Source organism: Mytilus trossulus, chromosome 1, assembly GCF_036588685.1.
Source record: "Mytilus trossulus isolate FHL-02 chromosome 1, PNRI_Mtr1.1.1.hap1, whole genome shotgun sequence".
Taxonomy (NCBI): Eukaryota; Metazoa; Mollusca; class Bivalvia; order Mytilida; family Mytilidae; genus Mytilus; species Mytilus trossulus.
The window spans coordinates 93772871-93800592 of NC_086373.1; the positions used below are offsets into that span (position 1 = coordinate 93772871).

At 32.5% G+C, this 27722-nt stretch overlaps 2 protein-coding genes across 3 annotated transcripts in view; both read right to left on the reverse strand.

Moving 5' to 3' along the window:
- Nucleotides 1-11120: 11120 nt before the first annotated feature.
- On the reverse strand, nucleotides 11121-16458 carry LOC134691239 (E3 ubiquitin-protein ligase MARCHF8-like). The gene is made up of 4 exons (XM_063551620.1): nucleotides 16150-16458; nucleotides 15063-15216; nucleotides 14397-14566; nucleotides 11121-11728 (listed from the first exon to the last, which is right to left on the reverse strand). Exons 1-4 carry the CDS (start codon nucleotides 16327-16329, stop codon nucleotides 11372-11374), a joined length of 861 nt encoding a protein of 286 aa, XP_063407690.1. The 5' UTR covers nucleotides 16330-16458; the 3' UTR covers nucleotides 11121-11371.
- Nucleotides 16459-22056: 5598 nt separating this feature from the next.
- The window catches only part of LOC134691246 (mucin-4-like), a 38590-nt gene continuing 32924 nt past the window's right edge, over nucleotides 22057-27722 (reverse strand). For both annotated transcript variants that reach the window (XM_063551642.1, XM_063551632.1), the window contains 2 exons: nucleotides 25550-25969; nucleotides 22057-25044 (listed from right to left, as the gene is read on the reverse strand). In XM_063551642.1, coding sequence (XP_063407712.1) covers nucleotides 24722-25044; nucleotides 25550-25969 — 743 coding nt within the window. In that variant the 3' untranslated portion in view covers nucleotides 22057-24721. The remainder of the gene's footprint in view (nucleotides 25045-25549; nucleotides 25970-27722) is intronic.

Here is a 27722-nt window from a genome sequence, read left to right on the forward strand (position 1 = left end):
GTGACTGTCATATAAGGGCCCCATTGGTTTCAAGATTTCAGACTTATATCTTTTCGCCTACCACTCTTTTGATCTCAAGAATTCAAGAAATGGCTTGTGAATTTTAATACTCAAAAGACTGAAGGTATGATTATTAAAAAAAACTCTATCACACTCCATTATAGATGAATACTCATGAGTGCAAATAGTAAGATTAGTACAAATATCTTAGTGTATTTTTCTCTTACAACGGAATGACCATATTGAATATATATTTTCTTAATCGTTCACAAGAGTTTTAAAATGTAAACTACACAAAAAACATTTAAATATCGTTTCATCTCGGCCTCTAGTATTACAGCAAATTTCAGTCAGTATGTAGCTAATGGTAATATTTTTGGTTAGCTTGCTTGTGAGCTGAACCGTGAAGTCATTGTTAACTTAGGTTAGGTAAACTACCCTCCTTTAATAGTAGACTAGCCAAACAGATAACCAATCTATCTCTCTGTAGGACTAAACTACTTTAAAAGGAGGGTTGTATACCTTACCTAACAATGACTTCACGGTTCAGCTAACAAGAAAGCTAACCAAAGATATTACCATTAGCTACATACTGACTGAAAACTGCTGTAAAGTGTTCTACAACTAATCGTTCAGTGCTCTCAACTAGTTCATTAACTACTATTAACCAGTATTAAACAGCTTATCATAAACTATTGTAATAAAATATACAGACAATAATAGTGCATTAACTTGAAATATCAACGATATAAGGATGAGGCTTAGAAACGGGGAAATGCGAGGCTGTGTCGAGCTATTAACCCGTTTCGGGCCGAATCCTTATATCGTTGAGATGTCAAGTCAATGCACTATTATTGTCTTTATAATGCAATATAAAAAAAAACATTTTCAATTGTTGTTTAATGCGTTAAGGTTATTTATTTGATTTAAATATGGGGTAAATGCCCTTTAAAAGGCCCTCATATCATGCTCTCGGAGAAACATACAACAAAATGAAATGTACATTTACCTGTTGAAACCCACACTCGATGGTGAACGAAATTGTTTGAGTATGTACTTAAAAATACCAGCAATAAGCATAAATCATAATGATTTATAGGTTGCGAACAAAAATTATTAACAAAGGAAATATGTTTTTCCAATAATTGCAAAATAAACAAGTCTGAGTCATTCCACGGATCGTTATATGCATTGAAAACAAGAACAGGTTGAAGAGGTCGTGTGAATGATTATATAAATATTATTTCGACAACTTCTATTTTTCAAAATATTTATGAGGAAAAGTGATATCGGATTAACTGTATATGACATAGAAATATAGAAATATACATATCAACGCATTTTGACTGCTCAAATAGAAGGAGTGAAGTATAAGTGAACATAGTGGTATAAACCATTTTTTGATGTAAAAAATTCTTTTGATGTCTTAGATAAATTACGTGCTTTTGATGGTCCTTTTGATTCTGTTAATAGTTTTGAGTTTTCTACTCTTTACACTACACTTCCACACTATCTTATTAAACAAAGGTTTTTCTATTTAATCAAATAGTCGTTTGGTAAAGCTGAATATAGATATATTTGCTGCAACTCATTTAAAGCCTTCTTCTCTAATGAGAAAGGTAAATATGCTAGATATACTTACTGGAGGTGTGATGAGATGATTGAAGCTGTTAATTTTCTCCTTGATAATATTTATGTACGTTTCGGCAACAAAGTTTATCGACAGGCTGTAGATATCCCCATGGGCACTAATTGTGCCCCTTTAATAGCAGACTTGTTTTGTACTGTTACGAATCACAGTTTATGACTAAACTCAGTCAAGACCCGTCGAAATTGCATTTAATTGATAAATTCAACAACACTTACCATTATCTTGATGATATTTTTCGTTAAATAATCAAGAATTTTCTCAATATACTGCTGAAATTTACCCTAAGGGACTTACTTTAAATAAATCAAATTTATTCGGTAATAACTGTCCTTTCCTGGATTTAGATATTTCGGTTTTAAACGGGAAACTCCACACTAAAATTTACGACAAAAGAGACGATTTACGATTTTTCGTTCCCTTTTGTTAATTTTCCATTTTTAGATGGTGATGTTCCTTTGGCACCATCTTACGGTGTTTATATTGCACAACGTGTTCGCTATGCCCGTGTCTGTTGTGACGTTTTTGATTTTAACGAACGCAACCTATGTATAACTGGTAAATTATCATACCAGGGATATCGTTACCACGGGTGTCATTCGGTTTATCGAGAGAAATGATCGTGAAAAAATATCTAACGGCGGTCAAGTATTGAGAGACGATCGTGAAAGTTCTGGTAACGGATCGTGAAAGACATTAATGTACATTCTTGTTCAGAATCTTTGAAAAAAATCGATTAATTTTCAAATCCCGGAACAAATCCGAACAAAAAAATATGTCTGTCAAAATGGGTTGACTTCCTCAACATAACTGTGAAAGAAGATAAAGAAAATATGAAGTTTTTTTTGAAAAAACACAAAAGGCGCAATGCGTGTCTATGAAATTAATTACAAATAACACGCTTTTTGTACCTATAATGGTCATATTTCAGAATATCATGATATATTTGAAATTTAATCTTTGGTGTATCTGATAGTTCAGTAAAATCAAAGTATGTTCTTCCATTAAAAGCGTTAAATTGTTTATGAAAACCTTGAATTTGTTGAATTTCCATCAAACTTGATCGTGAAAGATCAGGCAACGTATTATTTCGATCGTGAAAGAAAATGCGTGACCAGACTTAATACTAGTAATCAGAAATCAGTATTTCTTTTACCATTTGATAAATCTGCAAGTGGTTGAAGACTTTAACTATTTTGATAAGGATGAACATTAAAGCTATTATTTTTTTTCTATTCAACACTTTACCTCGAAAGTTAAAAAAAATAAATAATAATAATAACGTGTCTAAATAAGTGTGAAAGATTCAGCTCTGTAAATCGGTCTAGTGCACAGTGCACTTCAGGCAGACCGACACTAGTTAGCCAATAATATGGATATGCAACGTTTAAACCAAAATGTTATCCATCAATCTAAAAATCATAGCAAAAATAGCACATTTCATGTGTAATTTGAAATTGAACGATAACCAACATTTTGTGCAACAGATCTTTTGGGGTTCTTTATAAACAACGCAGATAAGGATTGATTTAACTATATAGTACATACTATAGAATACCAAAGCGCAAATGCTGTAATGTCTTGTTTGCTTTACTTATGATATTATATATGTTGAACGTCTATAATATCAAGGATTTTACTAGAAGTGTCAAATGCGCATAAGATTGTTAATGTTTCATAAAAAAGGTCAAGGTCAGATGAACCATCCCATACAGATCTCTACAAATATCCCGTACACCGAATAAATGTGTTCCGATCATTACGGTGCCTTATAATAGAAACTGACAAATGTAAAAGTTATGCTTGGCCAATTAACTCGGAACATAAGGTCAAAAGTATATGAACCGCCAGCGACATAGACATCTTACTATCATTTAATAAATCAAACACAATTGAAGTCATCATGTTCATATAAGAAACATGCAGACAGACATGTGCACCATATACGAAACACCTTGTCGCTATAGCATACAGGTATATATTCCAACGGCCAAACAACATATAACAAACATTGCCGAATGATGCATGATAATGAGTTCAATGTTAGTTGAAACCTTGCACAAGTCGAAAATATACACCTTACAATCTTAACAACATACAGTTATCCTCAATACGAACTTGACCACTAAAATGAATCTTCATCCATGAAATGAGGCAAATCCTGTCTAACGGACATTTAGTTTATAGTATCCAATAAACAAAATATGGGTATCCTATAACTCATGATAAGTGAGTACTTCACATGACAATAAAAAACTTCATCCTGCAATCATCCAACTATTTTTCAAATAACATGTTCACAGATGCCTAAATAATAATTTTAATGTATTTTCGGCGTTTTGTCACCCATTGTCTTTTCTTAGTTGTTATTTCTTTTCATTTTCTGAAAATAATAATACTATGAAATGCTCAAACCTATAGCTATTGAGGATGTTGACCTATCTAGCCTTTCTCAATACCAATAACAAATATCAATTATCATATAATGGAAGAATAATTTGAACGTCTTCGTAACATCAGATCTTTCACGATCCTTTTCACGATCTTCAAATATGCGGTACGTGATCTTTCACGATCCAAAAAATCAAGTTTGTGTAAACAGTTCTTTATTCACCAAGTTTCAGATGATATTTAAACAAAATAACTATGAGAACTGTTTAATTAATTCAAATACAATGCCCTTATTCTGATAAACGTAGTTTATCTAGTCGAATTTCGTGTTTGTTTACATTTTTTATGTCATTGAAATGTCGAGAAGCAATCTGCCTTTTATCGTTTTGTAATAACTATGTACTTTTGAAACTGGATAGTCTGACATACTGATCATACTGTTGAACAATTTTGACAGACAGTTTTATTTTGTCGTAAATGTGTCAGTGTAATTAATTAAATTAGAATATTTACTGACTTTTCATATGTCTTCTCGATTAAATGTCTTTCACGCTCCGTTACCAGAACTTTCACGATCGTCTCTCAATACATGACCGCCGTTAGATATTCTTTCACGATCATTTCTCTCGATAAACTGAATGACACCCGTGGTTACCATAAATTTCTTTAAACCTTTACTAAATTTTTCCATAGATATAAAGCTTTGTTATTGAAGTTTGGTTGTACCTGTAGAAAACTTATTTCAAACACATCCTCATTTTTACGGAAATGTTGTTAACCGTGCCCGGAAATTTAGAAATAATCCATGTAAACTTGTCTCTCCTTTAATTAAATTTATTCTAAAAGGTTACCTATTCAACACGGTAATAAAATCATTGAATATTGTTTTTATTGGTATAAGTGTTTATTTTGTTATCAGTAAATTAAAAGCTAACTAAATATTACTAGTATGTTACATACATATACATATTCATGGATCTACAATCTGTCTATACCTGTAACTTGGCATTGCACAAGGTCATGTTTTTCTCTGGCTGTTTATGACGTTTTTACACCAAATCCATTTAAGGAATGAGTGTAATATTTTTTCTGTCTACAGTATGAAGAAATAACAAAAACAATTTGATGCACACTGAATAACACGCGTAGCGGGTTGTGTAACAGTGTGCAACTCATTTTTTATGTTATTTCGAATAGACAGAAAAAATATTACAGTCATTTCTTATAATTTAATTCTAAATTCCATTTTAAACCGTAGAAAACCATGAAAAAAACGTTGATGACGTCACGGTCACATGACTAAATTATTTCTATGGGCTGATAACAAAATAACGTCAGCCAATCATAAGACGCGATACATCCTAAATTAAATTATTGGATGTTGGATGTGTACGGATTGATAGTTAAGTCTTAGATGCATGGTTTTTTATTGTTTTTTAGTGGCTTTGAACTGGCTGTCAGATAACTGCGAGTACTCTTAGATCTGTTAATTGTGTCTTTTTGTGTCGGGATGTATAAGTACCCGGCACCGTCCACTTGCATTTTTGTTCATCTGATGGGTTAAGCCTTTTTCAACTGATTTTTATAGTTCGTTCTTATGTTGTACTGTTATACCACTGTCCCAGGTTAGGGGAGGGTTGGGATCCCGCTAACATGTTTAACCCCGCCACATTATTTATGTATGTGCCTGTCCCAAGTCAGGAGCCTGTAAATTCAGTGGTTGTCGTTTGTTCATGTGTTACATATTTGTTTTTCGTTCATTTTTTTTACATAAATAAGGCCGTTAGTTTTCTCGTTTGAATTGTTTTACATTATCTTATCGGGGCCTTTTATAGCTGACTATGCGGTATGAGCTTTTCTCATTGTTGAAGACCGTACGGTGACCTATAGTTGTTAATGTCTGTGTCATTTTGGTCTTTTGTGAATAGTTGTCTCATTGTCAATCATACCACATCTTCTTTTTTATATAATGAGGAAAATGAAAAAATATCTTGACAGGTTTACTCTTGAAAAATTTTGCAAATCATATTGTTCGCCCAATTCTCAAATATGCAAACGTCGTTTGGGACTCTCTAGATTAGAATTTGAGAATTTCTGGCTAGATGCTACACGTATTGCCATGGAGTGTACTAAACTAACCAGTATTAATAAAAAAATACGCTGAAAATCGACGGAAAAAATTATATCATAGACAATGTAATCGTAGATTAATTCTTTTTGTATAAAATTTTGAATAATAAAAACTCCAGAGTATTTAAGAGACTTAATGTATGATTCAGTGGGAAGTAAAGTCAAGACCATTATACACGACAAAGAAATACTATTACTTAGTTAAACAAACGGACCCGCTTTAATATATTCTGAATAGTTTATCCCAACAGCAAGAATCCTATATATGGAACACACTGACTTTAAACACCAGAAAGTTTAAATCTCTTACATTATTCCAATAAAAAACAAATCAGCACTCAAAATAGAAAAGTCTCAAATTGGATGTATATCTAACTTGGACAAATTATACATGTTCGCTTAATCAGGGGCGGTTTTAGGAAAAGGGCCGGGTTTCTGGTCCCCCTTTAAGACGACTTATATGTAGTTAATGCAGACATGTTACCAGTTCTTCTTCAAACGTTGTCTAGTCAATGAAGTCCGTCCAAGTTGACACCAATATTTTGCTTTTTGGTTCAACTAATCAATGCCCTCAGGGTGGACTTTTATTTTGTTTGGTGTAGAAATACATAATCAAAAGCAAACTTTTTTAAATACTTGACGGTACTGCTTTATCATAAAGAAAAATTAAATCAAGAATTTCACACTGTTTACATAACAAAATGTCATGGTTATTCTTTTCTTCGACTACTGTACATATGTCACCTTTTCCATATATACGATATGTATTGAATAGCATGCCAATATTTATATTTGTACTTTGATCAATAAGTGCATTACTTGATCTTACTTGTATACTAGGAAACGCATTTGTAAAAACAACTCCGTTTGTTTCTTAATCCTAGATATTTATATTCTTATTTATATCATGTGTATAACATTGTTATGAGATGATTTATCTAAATAAATGTAATTGTTTAAACCCAGAATACCAGAAATCAGTGCGCATTTAAAAACATTTAAAATTCTTTTAAAATATTCGAACGACTTCAACTTTTCCAATATGAAACCTCAGTAATTAGTTTTCCTAAAAGCAACAAAATTATCTCAACTCCACCTATGACAGGAAATAATTGGTCAAAGAATGTCTGTCGGTTTATAAATTTTCAAGGGTAGGAGTTTCATATTTTAGACACCATTCTACATAAATATGTCTATATATGTCTTTTCGAAGATAAAAAAAAATCTCCATATCTCCATAAATCAAGAGCAACAAATATTTCATTCCATGGTTTATACCTTTTCATTTCTTCTTGAAATTGTTCATAGATCTATATATGTTTGCCTTTATACGACCATTATAAATTAAACTGTAAATTGTGAAAAGGGATATTTAAATTGCAGTTAAAGAGTCATTAATATCTTCGTAAGCAATTTAACCAGCAGACACAAGTTTGATAACTGTGATTGTTTTCACGAAAAAAAAACCCGTCATGGATCAGATATTTGTGATTCTATGCTAAGTAAGCAAACATCCGTTTATTTGTGTTCCCAATCATACAAAGACCTCTTAAATGACGTCGTCAGTGAAGTTTTATATGCATGTAAAAATCTTTTTAGTATTCCTTAATGCCCAGTCCTTATCTTACAAGTATTTCATATGTATCTAACTGTCCAAACAATTCTATATGAATGGCTTTTATGTATTGTTGATATATATATTTTGTAATTTACTGGTTAAAGGTGAAACGTGGAAACAAAGGACATATCGTATTGTACTGGTCGATAAATGGATTTCACAATAATCATAAAAGCTTATCAATGTTTATTATAGAACTTAATAATTCACAATCTCCTTGTTTCATTTATTACGAGTAATGATTTCATTACTGGACAATTTGCTCTAATTTCACCCAATAATACGATAGTTACTATCATCTGGGATGGTAGTATATGTCTCCGACTTCATTCATAAATGGTAGTATTGATTTTTTGGGAAAGTTATGGAATAAAAAGTAGTCAATGTACACTTATTAATAAACTGACCACTTTTGGTGTAGTAATCTCTAAGTTGGATATAACTCTGACCATTTTGGTGAAGTAATATCTGAGTTGGATATCGGAAGATCTCGTACAGCTAATCAACTTTTAAATGTTTACATTTATTGTCCATTATTTATTTTAAAAAGAGACATAAAAAGTCAAAAATCGTCATTTCATGGCATTTATCTCTTACAGTTTCAGTTATATTTGTGTTTTTCCCTTATTTCATTGTGCTTTATTAAAATGTGGTATGATTGCTAATGAGACAACTCTCCACAATAGACCAAATGACACAGAAATTAACAACTATAGGTCACCGTGCGGTTTTCAAAATGAGCAAAGCCCATACCGCATAAAAGGCCCCGAAATTACAAGTGTAAAACACTTTAAACGAGAAAATTAACGGCCTAATCTACGTGGCATCTATTTCGGGTACAATCTTCAACAGGGGGAAAAAGAAGACGTGGCATGATTACCAATGAGAAAGCTTTCCACTAAAAGACCAAGGAACAAGGGTGTCCACACGCGACATAAGGTTAGGCAATTCATATACACAGAGAACATACACATGACTAACCTAAATGCTATGAAAAGCTTGTTATTTTGAAACTGAGTAACTGACTAAGAATGTGAAATTGAATCTTTTAAGAATATAATTGCCAGTATATTTTATCGAACTTCTGATTTTGCACATATGAGTGAATACACAAGGAAAATTGGTCCTACCTTTCCCCTCCTTTTTAGGGTGTGGTCACGTTTCTCCAACATTTGGTAATTAGACTAAAATAACATTAGGGATTATGGGGTCCTCTTAAGGACTGGATCTTGATATCTACCTGTAATTCACCTGTTCTTAACCAAAATATTGTTAAAAAGGTATATATTTTTTAAAGACATATATATTTTTTAATAGTCTCCCAAAATTGTAAAAGTCGATATAATCTAACGCAGTGATGTAATTTTTTTATTTTATATAAAAAAAAAGATGTGCATGGTATGATAGACAATAAGACAACTCTCTACAAGAGACCAAATGACATTGAAGTTAACAATAATACATAAAAAAAGAAGATGTGATATGATTGCCTATGAGAAAACTATTGACAAGAGACCAACTGACACAGATATTAACAAAGATAGGTCACCGTACGGCCTTCAACGCTGAGCAAAGTCGTGTCGCATAGTCAGCTATAAAAGGACCCGAGAAGCTTGAGACAAATGTATAACAACTCAAACGAGAAAACTAACGGCCTAATTTATGTACAATATAATAAACGAAAAACGAATATATTACACAGCAACGACAACCACTGAATTACAGGCTCCAACACTCCCCCTTATCTTGAGACATTGGTGCAACAGAAAAATAAAAGAACTGTACAAAAACATAAATAAGCAACAAATAATCTAAGATTAAATTATCAATCACTACACATCCAGTATAATACCGTACGGCCGAAAGCAATTTTTTGTGCTTTTTTTTTATATATATAATTTTGTCTATTTTTCAAAGTAATGTATTATAGATTACAATGTTTCGATTGAATAAAAATTTACATTTTGTAATTTGAGAACTATTAAGATTTTATATATATTAAGTCATTAAGCTTATATAAAAGTACAAAACGCAGCTTATTATCACCGACAGTTTACTTAAAATTCTTAGTCAACTTGCATTAATTGTACAAATCAAAAATACTAGTAGTGCATAATATTCACCAAGCCAGTTCCCACAGTTAAACACCATATATAGATCACGACGCGACGTGATGTACCCAATTTGTACCAGCTCCGTTTTCGTGGAAAAAGTGGACAGATATACGACTGACTATTTCATCTTTTAAGACAGCATACCATGAAAACTGGCTTCGACTCTTATGATATACAGACAGAACGACTAAGTAGATATGGTTCTTCGCACTAGAAGACAATAGCTTTCGATGACTTTTTACATAAATAAAACTTTGCTGTTTTGCATTGGTTTAGATTTTAAGAGCGTCAAACAACAAATAAACATATTAAATCAATATATAGATACTATCAGTAATCAGTAATTTCCGGCTAAACGTTTAAGGTGGTATCTAACACTTTCGCTAAAATTAATTTGACTCGTTTAATTTTCATAAAATTTTGACAAAGTATTTACTTTGATCCTTTAACAAAAATATAAAAAGAATCAAAAATTTTGAACCAACCGTTTTGTCAGAAAAATTACACTGGTTATATAGCAGTTAACAAACACCAATTTTGATCATTGAGAAGCTAAATATTCCCTTTCAACACAGCGTAATTAAAACGTTTAGCTGATTTTACAGGGTGTAGTGTTAGGTACCACCTTAATAGATCTAAAATTACTGTCGTTTGATGAGGTAAGTATATTTTTAAAACCCAGATATTCACTGAGGCTAATGAACGAAGTCAATATCAGTTTTTCAAAAGTCAATGCAACCACAAATTACCGAAACATTAGACAGTAATTGGTTCTAGATCGTTTTCCGACAGAGATCTAATTCATGATTTTAAATATTCCTTATTGATAAAACTTTAGTAGGTTTAGCGTATTCGCTTGCGGAAAAGGTATACATATTCCTCTCTCAATATGTCACATGCTTTTACGTGTGTAAATATGGTAATTACTAAAATTGTTTGGTGCACAATTGGTTTTGCTAACGAATTGTCATAATATAAATGTTCTCTCTCGGAATACGGAAAAGAATTCGGAATACGGAAAAGAATTGTCATTGCCATTCTGTGTTTCGAGAGAGAACATATATATGCAATGACAATTAATTACCAAAAACCAACTGTACAGCAAACAAATATACCATTATTATAATTGTAAGTGCACCTCATTTAGAAGTTTGAAGTCCATATCATTCCATCCTGATTTTAAAAAAAAACATTTAAAAGGTGGTTCTAAACAAAAGCGTCTGTTATATCATTTATGTAACTCAATTTGAGACTTGTTGCCAGAAGTCATTTTCATCTCGTGTTACGTTAACAACGACACAACAATAAAGCCTGTGAATCGGCCAGATAATAAAGTATTATTGATGATACTAGATGTATTAAATATCCCTTTGGGGTAGCTGGAAAAACAACTCGGCTTCCAGTGTAATATACAAAGACAGATTCTTCATTTGAATCAGATTTATTTAAGACAATAGTATGTCTGTCTTTTTAAACTGAATCATTACGCAGAAGTGCAGACGTTGCCCTCCTAAGAATTCCACGTCGGTGCATTATGAAACAACACTCCATTCCGAACCAGATTATTATAAGTCCAATTGTCATAGTGGCACAGAAAAATGAAAATGCGATACAGATGGAAAATATTATGTTGGAATTGTTAACTTGATCTTGCGTCACCCAGGGATTGGAAGAGAGTCTTTCAAATTCTCTATCAGCACTGACCGTCAACATAGCGGTGACACATGTCACTATAACAAGAAATACAATGACAGCTGTCATTATTGCACGTTTTCGTCTGTTGAAAGGACGACTCCTCTCTATTTGCCACGTCAGATTTTGTAATGCCTGTAATTAAAAGAAAATTATTGAATTTGATTAAAAAGGACAATTACATATTGTAATTAAATCGTGTTAGTATGATAATATCACATGGTGCTATCGAACACAGAACTGAAGCTGAAATACCACGAATTGTCTGAATACTGTAATATATGCATCTGCTATCTGTTTTTATAGATATCACACAACAATGCCATCTGATTCCTGATTGTTGTAGTGTAAAATATATGCAAATTACAACAAAAAAATGGTTGGTTGATGCTTGTAAACCGATTGAATATGGTTGATTTGTATCTTTGCGAGTTGGTTGATTGTTTTTCATTATAGGACAGCAAGATTCCTGTTTTATCGTTTCTAATCAACCATTTCCAGTATCTAGTCCAAAGCGTCATGTCAGGTACTGTCAAAAACTACCAAAACAGAGCCATACAATTAGTACGTCATGCATGCAGAATCATTTAAACAAAACTGTTGGATATCTTCTAAGAAACAATTTCAACATTTAAGCGTAATTTTTACCAATGATATTTGGGAAGATTCGTAGCAATTTTACAATTTTGTTAAAGAAACTGAATTAAGAAATGACCAGCACAAAGGAACATAAATAGAGCCATACAAATAGTACATGCATGCAAGATATCTAAAACCATCTTGCATATTAAAATCACATCGTGCAGAAATTACCCAATGTCATCCTCTCTTTATTTTGAGTTTTTGCTACCATCCAAAATCAAAGTTGTGGAACTTCATTTTATCATAACCATTTGCAAGGGGTACAATCAAAATCACGTGATAGATATACACACACCGGAAGTTACTGTCGAACTCGCCGCTTAAAAGGTTAGTAGTTGCATTTTCTTGTTTATATCGTTTAGATTTTGATTAATAAGTTGGCACACCGAATGTCGGGTAGTATGTAGTTTTAAAATACACAATTGTTTTTGCTAGAAAGCGTGCAGTTATTGCAAACACTTCGACACAGTTATCTGGTGAAATTTTGGAACTGTGTCGAAGTGTAAGCATTAACTGCACTCTTTCCAGCAGGGATAATTGTGTATTTCAAAACTAGATAGTATCCGACATTCTGTGCACTACCTTATTTATTAAATTTTATTGATATAAACAAGTAAATACGACTACTTACCTTTCAAGCGGTCTGCTCGACTGTTACTTCCGCTGTGTGTATATCCATCACGTGATTTTGATTGTACCCCTTGATTTGGAAAGCTATGTAATTAGTGTTCCCTTCATCTCAGACTTGAACATAAAAACTGAATATGAAATAAACGACTCTGCTAATGTTTTTGTTTTGATACATGTTGGCTGCCACTGTTCAACACATATTAACATGAACCATTATGTATATGGGAAAAACTAAGAACTCTTTTTATCAAAACATATTATCAAACATCCAAACATACTATCCACACTGATCTGTGTCCACACTTGTTATGATTAAAATAAACTCAATGAACCCAAAGGGTTGGTTGATGTACAAAAAATCATCCATCTATCTATCTATCTTCATATTTCCGCACTCAGTCACAACTTTGACTATTACGTGCCGTTGCATGCGTGGCTTATTTACAATTAAAAATAAATAAATTTGCAGTAATATTACGTTACATTGCATTGGTGCTTAGAAAAAATAAATAAAGTAAAAATATAACAGTGATTTTTTTTTTTTTTTTTTTTTTTTTTTTTTTTTTATTGTGGATTGTTATCCTATGTATATTTCTTGTTAAAACTATGTACATGTTATGCATTTTTTAGAATATTTGTGAAAGAGCAGATATAGAAATCTGCTCTTTGAAGCCGTCGACTGTTGTACAAAGGATTGCTGATGTAGGAAGTAGGTTCCATTGTACTATTGTATGTGGATAAAATGAAAACTTGTATGAATCTTTATTTGTTTGAATTTGTTTAAAGTGGTTTGTATGTTTATATCTTGTTCTACTGTCTGATTTAACTAGAAGATCTTTAGGGTAAATTGCTATGTGTTGGTGTATGATCTTATAGAATACCACTAGTCTGATGGACCTTTCCCGTCCATCAGTTAATTCTGGCAAAACTGTGCATTCATGTAGGGTTAATGTCATTCATTTTGAGTTCTTGTTTTACTATGAATTCTTTCTTTACAAGAGATTTCATTTTGAAGGAAAACTTACCTCTCTCCGTAGGATTCCTAGTGTAGTGGGAGGAGTTATAGCACTAAACCTTACCTCTCTCTCTCTCTCTATGATTCCTGGTGTGGTGGGAGGAGTTATAGCACTAAACATTACCTCTTTCTGAAGGATTCCTGGTGTGATAGGAGGAGTTATAGCACTAAAACTTACCTCTCTCCGTATGATTCCTAGTGTAGTGGGAGGAGTTATAGCACTAAACTTTACCACTCTCTCTCTCTCTATGATTCCTGGTGTGTTGGGAGGAGTTATAGCACTAAACATTACCTCTTTCTGAAGGATTCCTGGTGTGATAGGAGGAGTTATAGCACTAAACCTCACCTCTCTCTCTATGATTCCTGGTGTGGTGGGAGGAGTTATAGCACTAAACATTACCTCTTTCTGAAGGATTCCTGGTGTGATAGGAGGAGTTATAGCACTAAACCGTACCTCTCTCTCTCTCTCTGTAGGATTCCTAATGTGGTGGGAGGAGTTATAGCACTAAACCTTACCTCTCTCTGTAGGATTCCTGGTGTGCTCGGAGGAGTTATAGCACTAAACCTTCCGTGACAAATTTCACATTTGTTTGAGCCTTTATAGTAGACCCACTGTCTGAGACAACTCTGGTGGACTGAACTCATATTCCCTCTGCACAAACATTCTGTAGTTTTTATTTCCTCTCCTAGAACACAGATATAAAAAAAAACGTTTGTCTAAATAGCAGTTTAATTTGTGTATGTTTATTTCAGGATCAGGACAACAAGTACTTAGTAAACAATTGAAAATAACTATTGATCATTTGGTGCTTACAAAAACACCCTAAAATCAAAATTTCCTACACATCTCATTTTATAAAAAAGATAATTAATTGACATGACTTGTATTGTATCGTCTGTATCTTTAATGTTATATACACCACAGGACTAAATTTCATTAAAACAAACGTGGACACAGATAAGTGTGGATAGAAAGAATTTCATTTTTATTTTGTTGTTATATTGACCGTTTTCCCCACATGCATTGTTGCACTCCATCAGATATTTCCTGGGCTAATTTTCGTTCCATCTCAAATCTAGCAATTTTTCAAATTCAAGGGATCTAAAAGTGGGCTTTTCCTATATATGAAATATGCACACTCCAACAGAATAAAAAAACCTCTAGTAAATGTATACTCATACCTGTTTCTTTACCAGCCAGTTGACATATTCTACAAACTGATTCAGACGATGATGCTGATGAAACAGGTGTAACGGGAAACAACATACTTTCACTGGTAGGTGGGCTTACTGAATCCTCTGTGCCTCGGTTCTCCGATCCACTGCCAGACGATGACTGGAAATTAATAAGAAATAAGTAATATACAATAACTTTTCGATAAAATGGAAACACCGAAAAAGACGAAAACGCAAATCTACAGCGAGTGTCCATATGGATCAGGAATGGGTACTAGGGATATATGTTTACGGTAGAAAGCGATCGCATCTTACCTGGAAGGGCAAGAGAGATACTTAGACTGATTGTAGATAGTGAGTGCTTCTTTTTGTATCTTTATTTTGGTGTAAAAGCGTTGACCGAAGCACATTTTGAATGAAGCGTAAAAGTCTGCAGATACTATAAATACCCAGCCTTAGTACACGTAAACAACAGCTATCTAGCCTTGCATGTTCTATATAGATTGTTTTTTTGTAAAGACATCAACATGTGATTATATAGACCATTTGACATTACGCTGTGAAGTAAGGAATGAACAGCACCACGAAACTATGTTTATAAAAATTCAAATCTGTTTGCAGAAAGAAGCCGGGATGTGCATTTGTCAAATGTAACTGACAACTTTAGACGAAAGAGTAGTTTCTCGATTTATCAGTTTCTTAAAAACACGAACTAAACCATTGAAATACAATGACAACCAACAAGAAAATAATAAATATCAATTCAACTTGTAATTGTCAAAAATATGGCTAAAATGATTAATCATGAGCGCGTACATCAGTTATTCTTGCAGAAATTCATGATGGGAATATATGAAGTTTAAATTTTGTTTAGTTCTGTCAAGTTAAAACATAACCAGTTTGATCTTTGTCATTAATGATCCATTATTTTTGTCTTGTTTTCGCATAGCGTGGATTCCAGATACAATAAAAAATAGGAGTTATCTTTAAAATTATGACAATATGTAGTCAATATGTTGTATACAAAAAAATCGTTGGATCTCATCCCTGAGATGTTACTGAGTCGATCCAAAGGTACAATTGATAAATTTACCTGCAGTAAAAACATTTCTTCATCATTTTGCGAAGTTGAATTTGGTACTTTCTTATCTTTGTCCTTATTTCCACAATTCACATTTGACGACATTTCAATTTGTACATTACTTGATTGTAAGGCGTAATCTTCATCCGTGTTTGTTTTGACGAGCGGATTATCATCATCTTGCTTATCCATATTAGTTCCTTTATGTTTCAGGATATAATTTAAAACTACATTTTTTATCACAACTACACGAATTTATCTGAAACGTAACGGTGTGCTTTCTTTTCATGACGTCACATGACAAATATATGTTCGGGAAAGTTGAGCATCGTTCTTTGCGCAAGACTATTGCAGTTTTGCTGTGTATCATGTATATACATCGTTTATGCAAAAGAAAGCTGCTTTTCTGATAAAAATTTTTATCGTATTTCTGATTTAACTCATGGTAATTTATTCCCATTGTAATACTGAACTTTTTTTTTATTGTTCGGTAACAATATAAAATAATCATATTTTTTGTTGTTGTTGGAATGAGTGTCGAAAGTACAATCGCACCCGGATAATAAACGTTTAAGCGCAGTGAAAATACTCGACTGTAAATGGCGCAACAAAAATATAGAATTAGATGTACTGTGATTCTACTATGATGAAAATATATTTCCACAACCCTTCCCATGGTGAAGAATGTTAACGGAATTATCGTGGGTTTTTTTCGGCATTTCCGTACAAATCGGGTTCTGCAACGGACTTTTTAGCATTTTGTTTCCAGACATTGCGACTCAAAAAGAGCCAAATAGACTAAAAGAATTCGTAAGGGTATGTGTTTATATGATCACGGAGGGCACCGATGATCTCAGTTTGCAAAAGTTTTCATTTGCTCATGGCTTTTTCGAACAGCTCCACACTAAACAGGACAACCGACAGATAGTGTTGTTTCCGATGAAATACACCGTCAGTATATTAGAATGTGGACTTTTCGTGCTCCTTTATTTCATGCAAAATACATATTAGAACCGCTTGTGTGCATCCAAAAACTAAAAATAACATATAATAAAGCTTTTTTCAAAATTGCTGGGCAGCGTCCTCCACTAATCGGGTTTTCCGAAAATGACGTGTTTTGGGGCTTCTATACACCAAATATGCAAATACAGTAGACCTATTACTTATAGTATCTGAAATATGGACTTGACCACGAAAATTATCTTTGTTCACCTATACACGGAATAAGGTCGAGGTCACATTAAACTGTCTGACACTGACAGACACGAGGACCTTGCAAGTTCCACACATACTAGATATAGTTATCCTATTACTCATAAGTGAGAAATTTACATTACAAATAATCTTCCAACTTCTTTTCAAGTATTCACTGAACCAGGAAAATGAGGTCAAGGACAAGGGACAAATTTACATTGTGTCACAGATATTCTTTTTTCGTTCAGTGTATGTTCATTTAAATTTTATTTGTTACCTTGAAAATAACGTTAACTTTTGAGCTGCCTTTTTCATGAAATGCTTTATAATATATATTATTTTTAAAATCAGATTTCTTAGTTCAGTAGCTGGTTCAGTAGTTTTGGGCTGTCATGGACTTTGGTCATGAAATGTGAATGTGGAATTAAGCTCCCTTGAGACATTCCTTTTAAACTTGCTATAACTTGCATTAAAACCATATACCTCTACTTGAAATTATCATTAATTTTGAAGGAAATTTGTATTTGAAATTAGACATCTAAAAGTCTAATATGGATTAGGAAATCTTCAAAGGTTAGTTCCAGTGTTGTGTTGTTTCGTCTTATAATTTAATTATGTTCTTGACAAATATCAAATTGGTACTGCTTTATACAGATAACTTATTTATTACTCCTTTAGTAGGGAAACATGCTTAAATTTTAATATATATATATATATAGATTCTACCACTGCATCGAGTGTGATAAAATATTTATTCACTCGGGAAGCAGTTAAATTCCTAATTTGAAAATGCTAGGCTTGCAGAGCGTTTTAAATATTTAAGATTTTACTGCCAAAACTTGTGTCTCTAATGAATTTAAGAATCTGACTATGCAGAAAGATGTTCTTTCCAGTGATGTCAGCAAACATGGTCACCTTTTTTCATGACGCCACATAAGGAGTTTTGGAGGAAAGCAAGAACACATGATGTCATCATCAAATTTTGACTCATGAATAATTGAAATGAAACCAACCACTTGATGATTCAATAAAAATAAGCAACAGGTCAGGAAAAGGACAGATCAGCCAAGAATTGGAGAAATAAATATATGCAGTTATAACTATATGTGACAAGAGTTTGTCAATTACTCACCAAAGGATTGTGTTCTACTCAGTTTCTGTCATCAATGAGATTGACACAGAAATGAATCCATGACAATTATACTGAACCCTTTCTAAAAATATGACAAAAAGAAGACAAGAGTGCACACACTGAAATGTCTCGCCTTCTTTACTTATCATTGATATTATGTTGATAGTCCTAAGTATAAAGCTTTATTACAACTGTCACATAAACTTAGCATTAACCAAGATAACTAAATAAAGACCAATGAACCATGAGAATGAGGTCAAGGTCAGATGAACCATGCCAGGCAGACATATACAGCTAAAAATGCTTCCATACAACTATTATAGTTGACCTATTACTTATAGTTTAAGAAAAATAGACCAAATCACAAAAACTTAACTTATCAATGGACCGTGAAAATTTCATAAAGTATGAGAAAAACAGACCAAAACACAAAAACTTTACTATAACCACTGAACCATGAAAATAAGGTCAAGATCAGATGACATCTGCTCGCTAGACATGTACACCTTACAATCATCCCATACAACAAATATAGTAGACCTATTGCATAAAGTATGGGAAAAACAGACCAAATCACAAAAACTTAACTATAACCACTGAACCATGAAAATGAGGTCAAGGTCAGATGACACCTGCCAGTTGGACATGTACAGTCTTTCCATACACCGAATATACTAGCCCTATTGCTTATAGTATCTGAGAAATGGACTTGACCACCAAAACTTAACCTTGTTCACTGATCCATGAAATGAGGTCGAGGTCAAGTGAAAACTATCTGAAGGGCATGAGGACCTTGCAAGGTACGCACATACCAAATATAACTAGATATCATTGAGATGGGAGCCATCTCTGTGGGCCCCGCTGTCAATAACGTGGGGTAAATAAGTTGTATGGATAATCTGATATGAAGCATTATTTGAAGTTATTACATAGTCTCACGTGTGATTTTAATCTAAGATTTTAAGTTAAAACTGATAAATATTCTCAACTTACTTTCATAGTATAATAGTGATATGACTGCATGATGTGAACTCATTGTTGACTACTCTAAGGTGACTTCTGGATATATGGATTGATATTTGAACAAAATGTTTAAAGGTGCTGCCCAATTGATATTTGTCACATATTTTTAGAATTATACCTTCAATATATTATGACCCACCAAGTATAAAGTATGAAATATTTACGATTCTCGAGAGGTAGAGCGGACACAATTTGTTAAGAACAACAAACGGATGGAAAGACCGACGGACTGACCTTTGACCTAGGATGCATACATTATGACACATTCTCTGGTGTTGGTTAATATATATGTTAAGTTGAAAATGTTTGTCAGGTATAAAGTATGAAATAATAACAGCTGTCCTCTCAAAATATAGTGTGGATCAAATTTGTTAGCGATGGACAGACCAACAGACAGACAGACCTATGACCTAGGAAGTGGTACATACATCATCATGACACACCCTCTGGTGTTGGTTAAAATGGATGTCAAGTATAAAATTTAAAATCATAACGGTTCTCAAGATATAGAGCGGACACAATCTTCACAACAGGACACAGGGTTTTCAACTGAAACCAAAGTTTTTTTTACGTGGACCTTTGACCTAGGAAATATTAGGCGGGGCCCTAATTATCCTATTACTTATAATAAGAGAGAATTCAACATTACAAAAAATCTGAACTTTTTTTTCAAGTGGTCACTGAACCATGAAAATGAGGTCAAGGACATTGGACATGTGACCGACATGAGGCAATTATATACAAAGTATGAAGCATCCAGGTCTTCCACCTTTTAAAATATAAAGCTTTTAAAAAGTTAGCTAACGCCGCCGCCGTAGCCGGATTACTATCCCTATGTCAAGCTTTTTTGTTGCAGGCTTGACAAAAACCATGTTAGTTTTAGGTGGGACTTGTTTCTAGCAAACGGCTTACGCCGTTAGCCGTCGGCAAACCGGCATGACACTTGTTTGTAAAAATATTTTGCACTGCGCATGCCCGGCTTACGCCGCTCGAGCCGGTTTGATTTGACCGGCTAAGCGGCGAAAAACATGGCCTACTGTTGTTAGAACCGAACTTGTGCATTTAAAACTATTATAAATCATCGCGAAGTAGCCAAAATGCGCTAAAACGGCATAAAACCTAACTAAACAAACTAACATGTGTATTTTTATACTGTACTAGAATTGCCGAGGTTTCAGGGAAGATAAGTATTTGTTCATAATTGAGCTTACTTTAATAAAATATTTCGTTTTTCGTAACTCATTGTAGTTTCCCTTTATAAATAAATTATTTATTGTTATTATTATTATCATATTTATCCTGTTGTTAATTGTTAATAAGTTATCAACGTTTCTCCAATTCTATGGAAATTTATCCCTTTTTGAACCCATTGTATAAAAAAATTTAATCAACGTGTGTGGTTGCTGGTGATCTCAGAAGATCATTGGATGATTTTAAGGGTCATGACCTTTTTGGCTGACTGGATGAACCAAAATATGATAACAGGTGTTAATGAAATTGACAACTTCGTGCAATGTGAAAGGCACTCGAAGGGGATTTTCGGTAAACAAAAAAAGAAAATGTCTTTTTAATCATTAGAGAAACAGATTCTTACATAGTTACTCGTGGATTATCGGATTTATCCAATCTCGATAGTTAAATTATAAATTTTTAAGTACTCGCCGAGGCGGCTCGAACTTTAAAATTGATAATTTAACTATCTCGATTGGATAAATCCGATAATCCACTGGTATCAATGTAAGAATCTATATATATCAATGCTTTCTCGCTCTTGAGAACGTTTTTGTTAAAAGAAGGACGAAAGATACCAAAGGGACAGTCAAACTCATAAATCTAAAACAAACTGACAACGCCATGGTTAAAATGAAACAGACAAACAGAAAAACAATAGTACGCATGGCACAACATAGAAAACTAAAGAAAAAACAACACGAACCCCACCAAAAACTAGGGTTAAGTTGCGAACGTTTAATAAAAATATCACAATTCAGTCTGTGAGAGATATAGTTGCAATTTTCCTTCTTCATCGTCCTCAAACAGCTGGAATAGGCCATTACCTATTATAGCTGGTAGTAATGGTCCTTGAGCAGCCATGTTAGATTTGCCGGTATATAAGCTGTTCCACTTGTTTCTCGCACAAATAGGCGTAAGCCGTTCACATGACCGGCGCATGACCGGCTTACTAGAAACAAGTGCACCCTTAGAAAACATGATACATTTATTAGTTGATGTTTGCTTTGAACTAGGTTTAAATAACTGCTGTTGCTCTCAGATTGTACTTGTGTCTTTAGATTCCATGTTACTTGTTTTGTACTTCATGCCATCAAATGTTGAAGCCATTTCCAACTGATTTAAAGTTTTCTTTTGTTTAGCTGTTTTACACTGTCTCAGGTTTAAGGGAAGGGTCAAGTCCATTTTTGTTTATTGTTTTAAAGCTAGATATACAACATGGGTATTGCTCATAAGGGGAACATTTATAGACATCAATGTCATTTGAAATTTTGTTGATAGTTGTCTCAGAGGACATCCTACCATATCTCATTATTTTCATATTGATATAAACAACACAATAAGATTAAATTTGTTTTATTTTGTCTCTGTACAGTTGGTCATTACCCCTTTTTCTCTTCACTCATACACACATAAAGACAGAAATAAATTATAGACAGTTTAGGACAGACAGAAACAAAATGTACATTGTTTTATACAACAGGTTCATTTAATAATAAAAATCTGCAACATTTAAAAATTCTTATAAAGGGTGCTTGTGACAACTGTCAATTTCAAATCAATGATTATTTCACATTAAATTTCTTCTCCTAGGCTATATGCCATTGTGTACCAGTGTACCACAGGTTAAGACTATAGATGATGTTGTTTCTTTCGTTCAATAATTAACCACAACTTATTACACTCTTATAGCTCTTTTTTAATCCGTCAACTTTGAATGCTTTACCTTTACAAAATAAAGTTTTATGAAAAATACTGAAACAAGAATGCATGTTGTCGTGCTGAGTATACCCCAATCCAAATTCATAGTATCAGAAATAGTCATGTAAGATTCTGACTGATCAGAATAGTGCACATACATTACAACTCATTTTGAGCTGCAGTCCATATATAGTCATCCTGTCCATTACAAACTAAGAAATGTTGTTAGTTCATACAACATACAAAAATATTGAACGTATTAGCATATAGGAAGTAAGTATTTAACATATCCAAAGAGTATTCAGACTTTATAATTATCAAATGTTGAGCTGCTGACCAATTATGAAGTCATTTAGTTAAGTAATTTCTAATAAAAGTGTGACGAAAATGTTTTTGGTCATAGGAGTGGACGGACAGATTGACAAATTGAATGCTTCCGCTTTTAGAGCTTCCAAGCCTAGCATGGTGTTTTTGTTTTGTATTAAAGGCTACCCTGATTTATTCATAAAATAGTTACAGATTTCCTCAAGCAAAAACAATGTACATAGAAAAAAGATAGTCTTATCAAAGAAACATAATTAATTTGATACCAAGTAACAAGTTTATCCTCAACTTTTGTCTTTTATTTGTAACTTTCACAAAATATTAACTTCTAACCTTGTAAACAAACTTCTAGAAAAATATACCTTATTATTTCAATAACGTTGAGATAGATAAAAGAAGAATTGAGAGAATACTTTATACACTTTTGTACAAATACTGTACATATTTACATATCTACACAAGTTATCTACACATGTACACAGTGAATTATTTACAGATGGCTGACAGATGAAAACATGTACAATGAATATTTACATGTTAAGGCTGTATATAAATTGCCTAAGAGATCATAATAAAACAATGAATGATTTCCCCCCATAGTTAATGCCCTTAATCATGATTTTTTCCCTCTCTGGCAGTAAGTTATATGTGTATATCAATGACATTACATTTTAATTTTTCTATAAATATATATCATAGAGTTTCTAATTTTTTGTTTCTCCCTACTTCAAAACTGAAAAAAATAGTGAATGCATTATTGGTATTAAATCTTTTTTTGTACTATAGTTAAAATAATGGCATAATATGGGTTTGACAGTCAAATCATAATATATATGATTTGTTTCTTTCAGTAAAAATGCTGAATATAAAATTGAAATTGATTTTCAAAGTATGTAAACCATTGCCAGTAGATTTTGTTTAAATCTTGAAAATTATTCTGTCAAGAACATTAAAAATCTAGCTCTGCAATTACATGATCAAAAATGTATAATAGCTAACGCATAGTACTTATCCGAAAAATTTAATGCAATTAGAATTTTCAACAGTAATTTTTTCCATAATATTTAAGACCAAATATATTACAATCAAGATTTAAATTAAAACATTTCACTGCATTTAACATTTATTGCAAACAAAGAGAAACAATAACTTTAACGATGCCATCTGTGTATAAATACTTCTGTAGCGAGCCCTTTACATAAAATGCTTTAACATTAGCTGTAAGAGATGTATAATATCATTATAAATGAAATGCTATATATTGTCAACTTCAAGATACTTGTTGGTGGGTCAGAAATTTATAATTAATGGGCAACCTTTTAAATGCTTCAATCAATTTCAACAGTAAGATCAATGGTGACCCCATACTTTAAACAAAGCTCCAACAATATCTGTAGTAAGCTAAGACAAAACTCTGACCATTTAAGTGTAAAAGAAAATCATCTTCTGAAATAGCTATATCTTTACTCTAAAATAAAGGGAGAAAACTCCTATCAATTATAAAGCAAACAATTTTTAGAGTCGGTCTCTCAATTTTGTGATCTTCTACATCAACAATAGGTTCTAAAACTTATTCATATCTTCAATTTGTCTTAATCATGATTGTCAAAGTCAGAGCTATGCCTAAATTTACCATTCTTTTTTTAAGGAATTCAAAAACTTTACAGTCAGTCTGAACAGTTTTAACAACTTTTTTACAGAACACTCAAATACCTTCCAAAAATATATTAAAACAAAAATTTCTGAGACCACCAACAGTGTATATATATAACCCAATAAGGCATGTGAAGACCACTAAATACTGCAAAAGAACTATACTATCAGCTACTGTCTCAAAATATAAACACCCAAAATGAACAGAAAAATATCTGCAATAACAAAAACAACTAACTGCTAACATAAAATTGCTGCCGACAAACATGTTACATGTTATATAAAAATACTGTTCAATATGTTTTAAAATAAATTAAGTACAATGTATCAATGAAAATGACCCCCTCCAGAATCTTGGTAGCTGTTATAATGTTTTCGTTTGAACTTGTTTGATTTTTTTCGTTGATCCTGTGAATGATAGAGTTTCTGTGCGGGTTGATCATGAAAACCATGATTATATTCATGCACAATTGGTCCATTAGAAGGCATGTTTGTTCCATTAAAGTTTTGTTGTGATGTTGTTCCATTCTGGTTGAAGATGGGTGGGTTCTGTGAAGATGATTGAGCCATATCAGCAGAGGGAGGAGTGAATCCAACAGGTGAATTATTGTTGATATGATTTGCTGCAAAATGCTGGTTTGTTGATACACCTGTAATTCAAATTTAGGAATATAAATAAAATTATAACATATATCAATGTTATTTGAACAATACATATATGCTTATTTTAGATTAGCACCCTTTTTCTGTACATCAGTTATCTATCTCTAGTTACAGGTAATATTACATTTTTTTGCATCAAAATAAATTCCAGGATTTCCCAAGACATTCCTCTTTTTTGAATAAAACTTAGACGAAGTAACAATATTTCACAAACTATTTAAGTTATGAACAATTAAAAACAAACTGCCTTTCTGAGGAACATTTCCAAGACTTTAGATTTGATCAGGAATTGAAGTCTGTAATATAGCAAATTCTCTCTCTTAAACATTTCAAAGGCTACAGAAGTGGGTAGCAATTTAATATAGAATTTGGAAAGGGATATCACTTAGTTTTAAAATTACTACAGAACTTTAGAAATTTAAAGGCCAGGCATGTTAAAGGGGGTGATTTACATTAAGAATCATCAAGTAAGATTAAATATGACCTCCATACCTTGATTATTAGAATGAAATATGTTTGATTGATCCACTAGTCCTGATGAAGGAGGTGTTGTTCCTGGATCATTACCATTTGGCAAGTTACGGGTAGGAAAAGTCTTAATTGATAACAATGAAGGGATAGCCTTCCCACCAGAAACAGAATTAGATGGATGTGATAGCAGGACTGGGCTCTGTGGTGGTAGAACAGGACTCAGCGTCCCATTCACCAACATGTGTGGTGGCCCTATCTGAGGCATAACTGGTGAAGGTCCAACTGGTCCAGGAACTCCATTGATAGTGGTCATTATAGGTGCACTAGCAGGCTGTTGTCCATTCTGAACAAGGACAGGCGACGGTCCTCTCAACATGACAGAAGGTTGAGGAAATTGTGGATGCTGAAAAGCTGATGAAGAAACAGGTGCTGAAGAAGGCTCTGAAATATAAAAGAGAAAAACCTGATTACACTTGAAAACAGTCTTAAGACTGGGTACGTTGTATGTTCTTGTTAAATGGGTAGAAGAAACTAAACACTTTCAGATAGATATTTTCAACAAAATAAAATGAAGTCCTATGCATAAATTCCAAACTGCACTAAAAAATTAATAGACATTTTAATGCTTAAAGGATAATGTGTAAAATAACATTAAAGAGAAACTAATTAAACAAAAATATCCACTTACACATATTTTATATATAAATGGTCATAAAAAATGTGAAAGCTAGATAAGACTGGAATCCAAATATGATTTATTTCAACATTTTCTATCCATAGTTTATTTCTTTTTAACAAACTTGAGCAGATACAATAAATGATTTTTATGAAAACCACATAAAAACAACAAATACCACAATTGACACAGCTGGTACCTTAAAATAAACATATTTCCATTAACAATTTTAAAATAAGAAAATAGTTTAATACATTAAATATAAGAACAGTGTATACATGGTATATATACAAGTAACAATAAACCATGTTATGTATGTATGATATATTTGTGAGAAATACAACAAGCACTGCTATTCTGTTTTGAAATAAAAACTAATATAAAATGCAATGCAACACTCAAGTAAAATTATTCAATGTGGCATAGTGATTACTGAAATAACATAACATTCTATATGTAAAATACATGAGGATGAAATAAAAACATATTTCCAAGTGCATATCCTATTTTTAAATCAAAAAGCAAAAAAATCAATGACGGATTATTTTCTCTTTCTGGCTTTTAACTTCTATGTTCCATTTAAAGCCATGGAGGTCCATGTTTAGTTAGTTTATTTGAAGGGATAAAAAAAAAACCTTTTTAGTAAAGATATTCTCATAAGACTTGAGGCCAAGTTTGAATGAAATAGATGCAATGCATTGGCTTCATATATGATTAAAACATCAAGCTACGTGAGCTAACAATTCAAAAAGACATGCATATTTTAAATCATGATATGTTTTGTCACTTTAACTAGTATACAGAACATGCGAACAAAACTTGTTATAGAAAAGTTTGTAGACTCACTATCAATTAAAATCGTAGACAGTTAGACTTGGCAAATATCTAGGAACTATTTCAAAAGTTATTATATTTATTTACCTAATAAATGATAATATTTTGTGTTTTCCAATTGAAATGTTATTGTGACAAATTTTGTCTACTCTATTGTAAGTTTATGTTTATTCACTAGATTCTAAAATGGTAAACGCTTAATAAAAATTAAGTTTTGGCAAGGGGAAAAGCTTGTCAAAAATAGTCTTATTTAGGGGAGATAATCTCAACTGGATTTTATTCTCTTTTCTGTGTAAATCATGACAAAAATATAGCAACCCATTTTCTTTACATTTTCTGAAAATAACTGCTATGAAAATATGCCTAATTTTTTTACTTAGTTACTGTTTATAACAAAGGTCTCCTCTTTCTGCACAAAAATTCAATGATTTGTCAGAAAGTCAGGAATATAAGTCATTATGTCTTTTGTCTGAAAGCTCCCTGATGAAAGTGACTTACTAGATCCTGAATTCTGACTAACTATCCTAATCAAATACTATACCCTTTATTTGGATAGGCTACATAAATGGATATAAATTGCAGAATTTTTTTCAGTCAACTATTTTAATAAAGTATTCTATCCCTTAGTGTGCAAATTAAGCCCTTATAATGGAATAACTTTATGGTAAATAAACATTCAGTAAA

What these genes read in the sequence shown, in the direction of transcription:
- LOC134691239 (XM_063551620.1), bottom strand. Translation starts at nt 16,329, where the DNA reads ATGGATAAGCAAGATGATGATAATCCGCTCGTCAAAACAAACACGGAT. An exon ending in AAGAAATGTTTTTACTGCAG is followed by an intron (nt 15,217 to 16,149) that starts GTAAATTTATCA and finishes ATTAATTTCCAG; the next exon opens with TCATCGTCTGGCAGTGGATC. An exon ending in ACTGGCTGGTAAAGAAACAG is followed by an intron (nt 14,567 to 15,062) that starts GTATGAGTATAC and finishes TCTGTGTTCTAG; the next exon opens with GAGAGGAAATAAAAACTACA.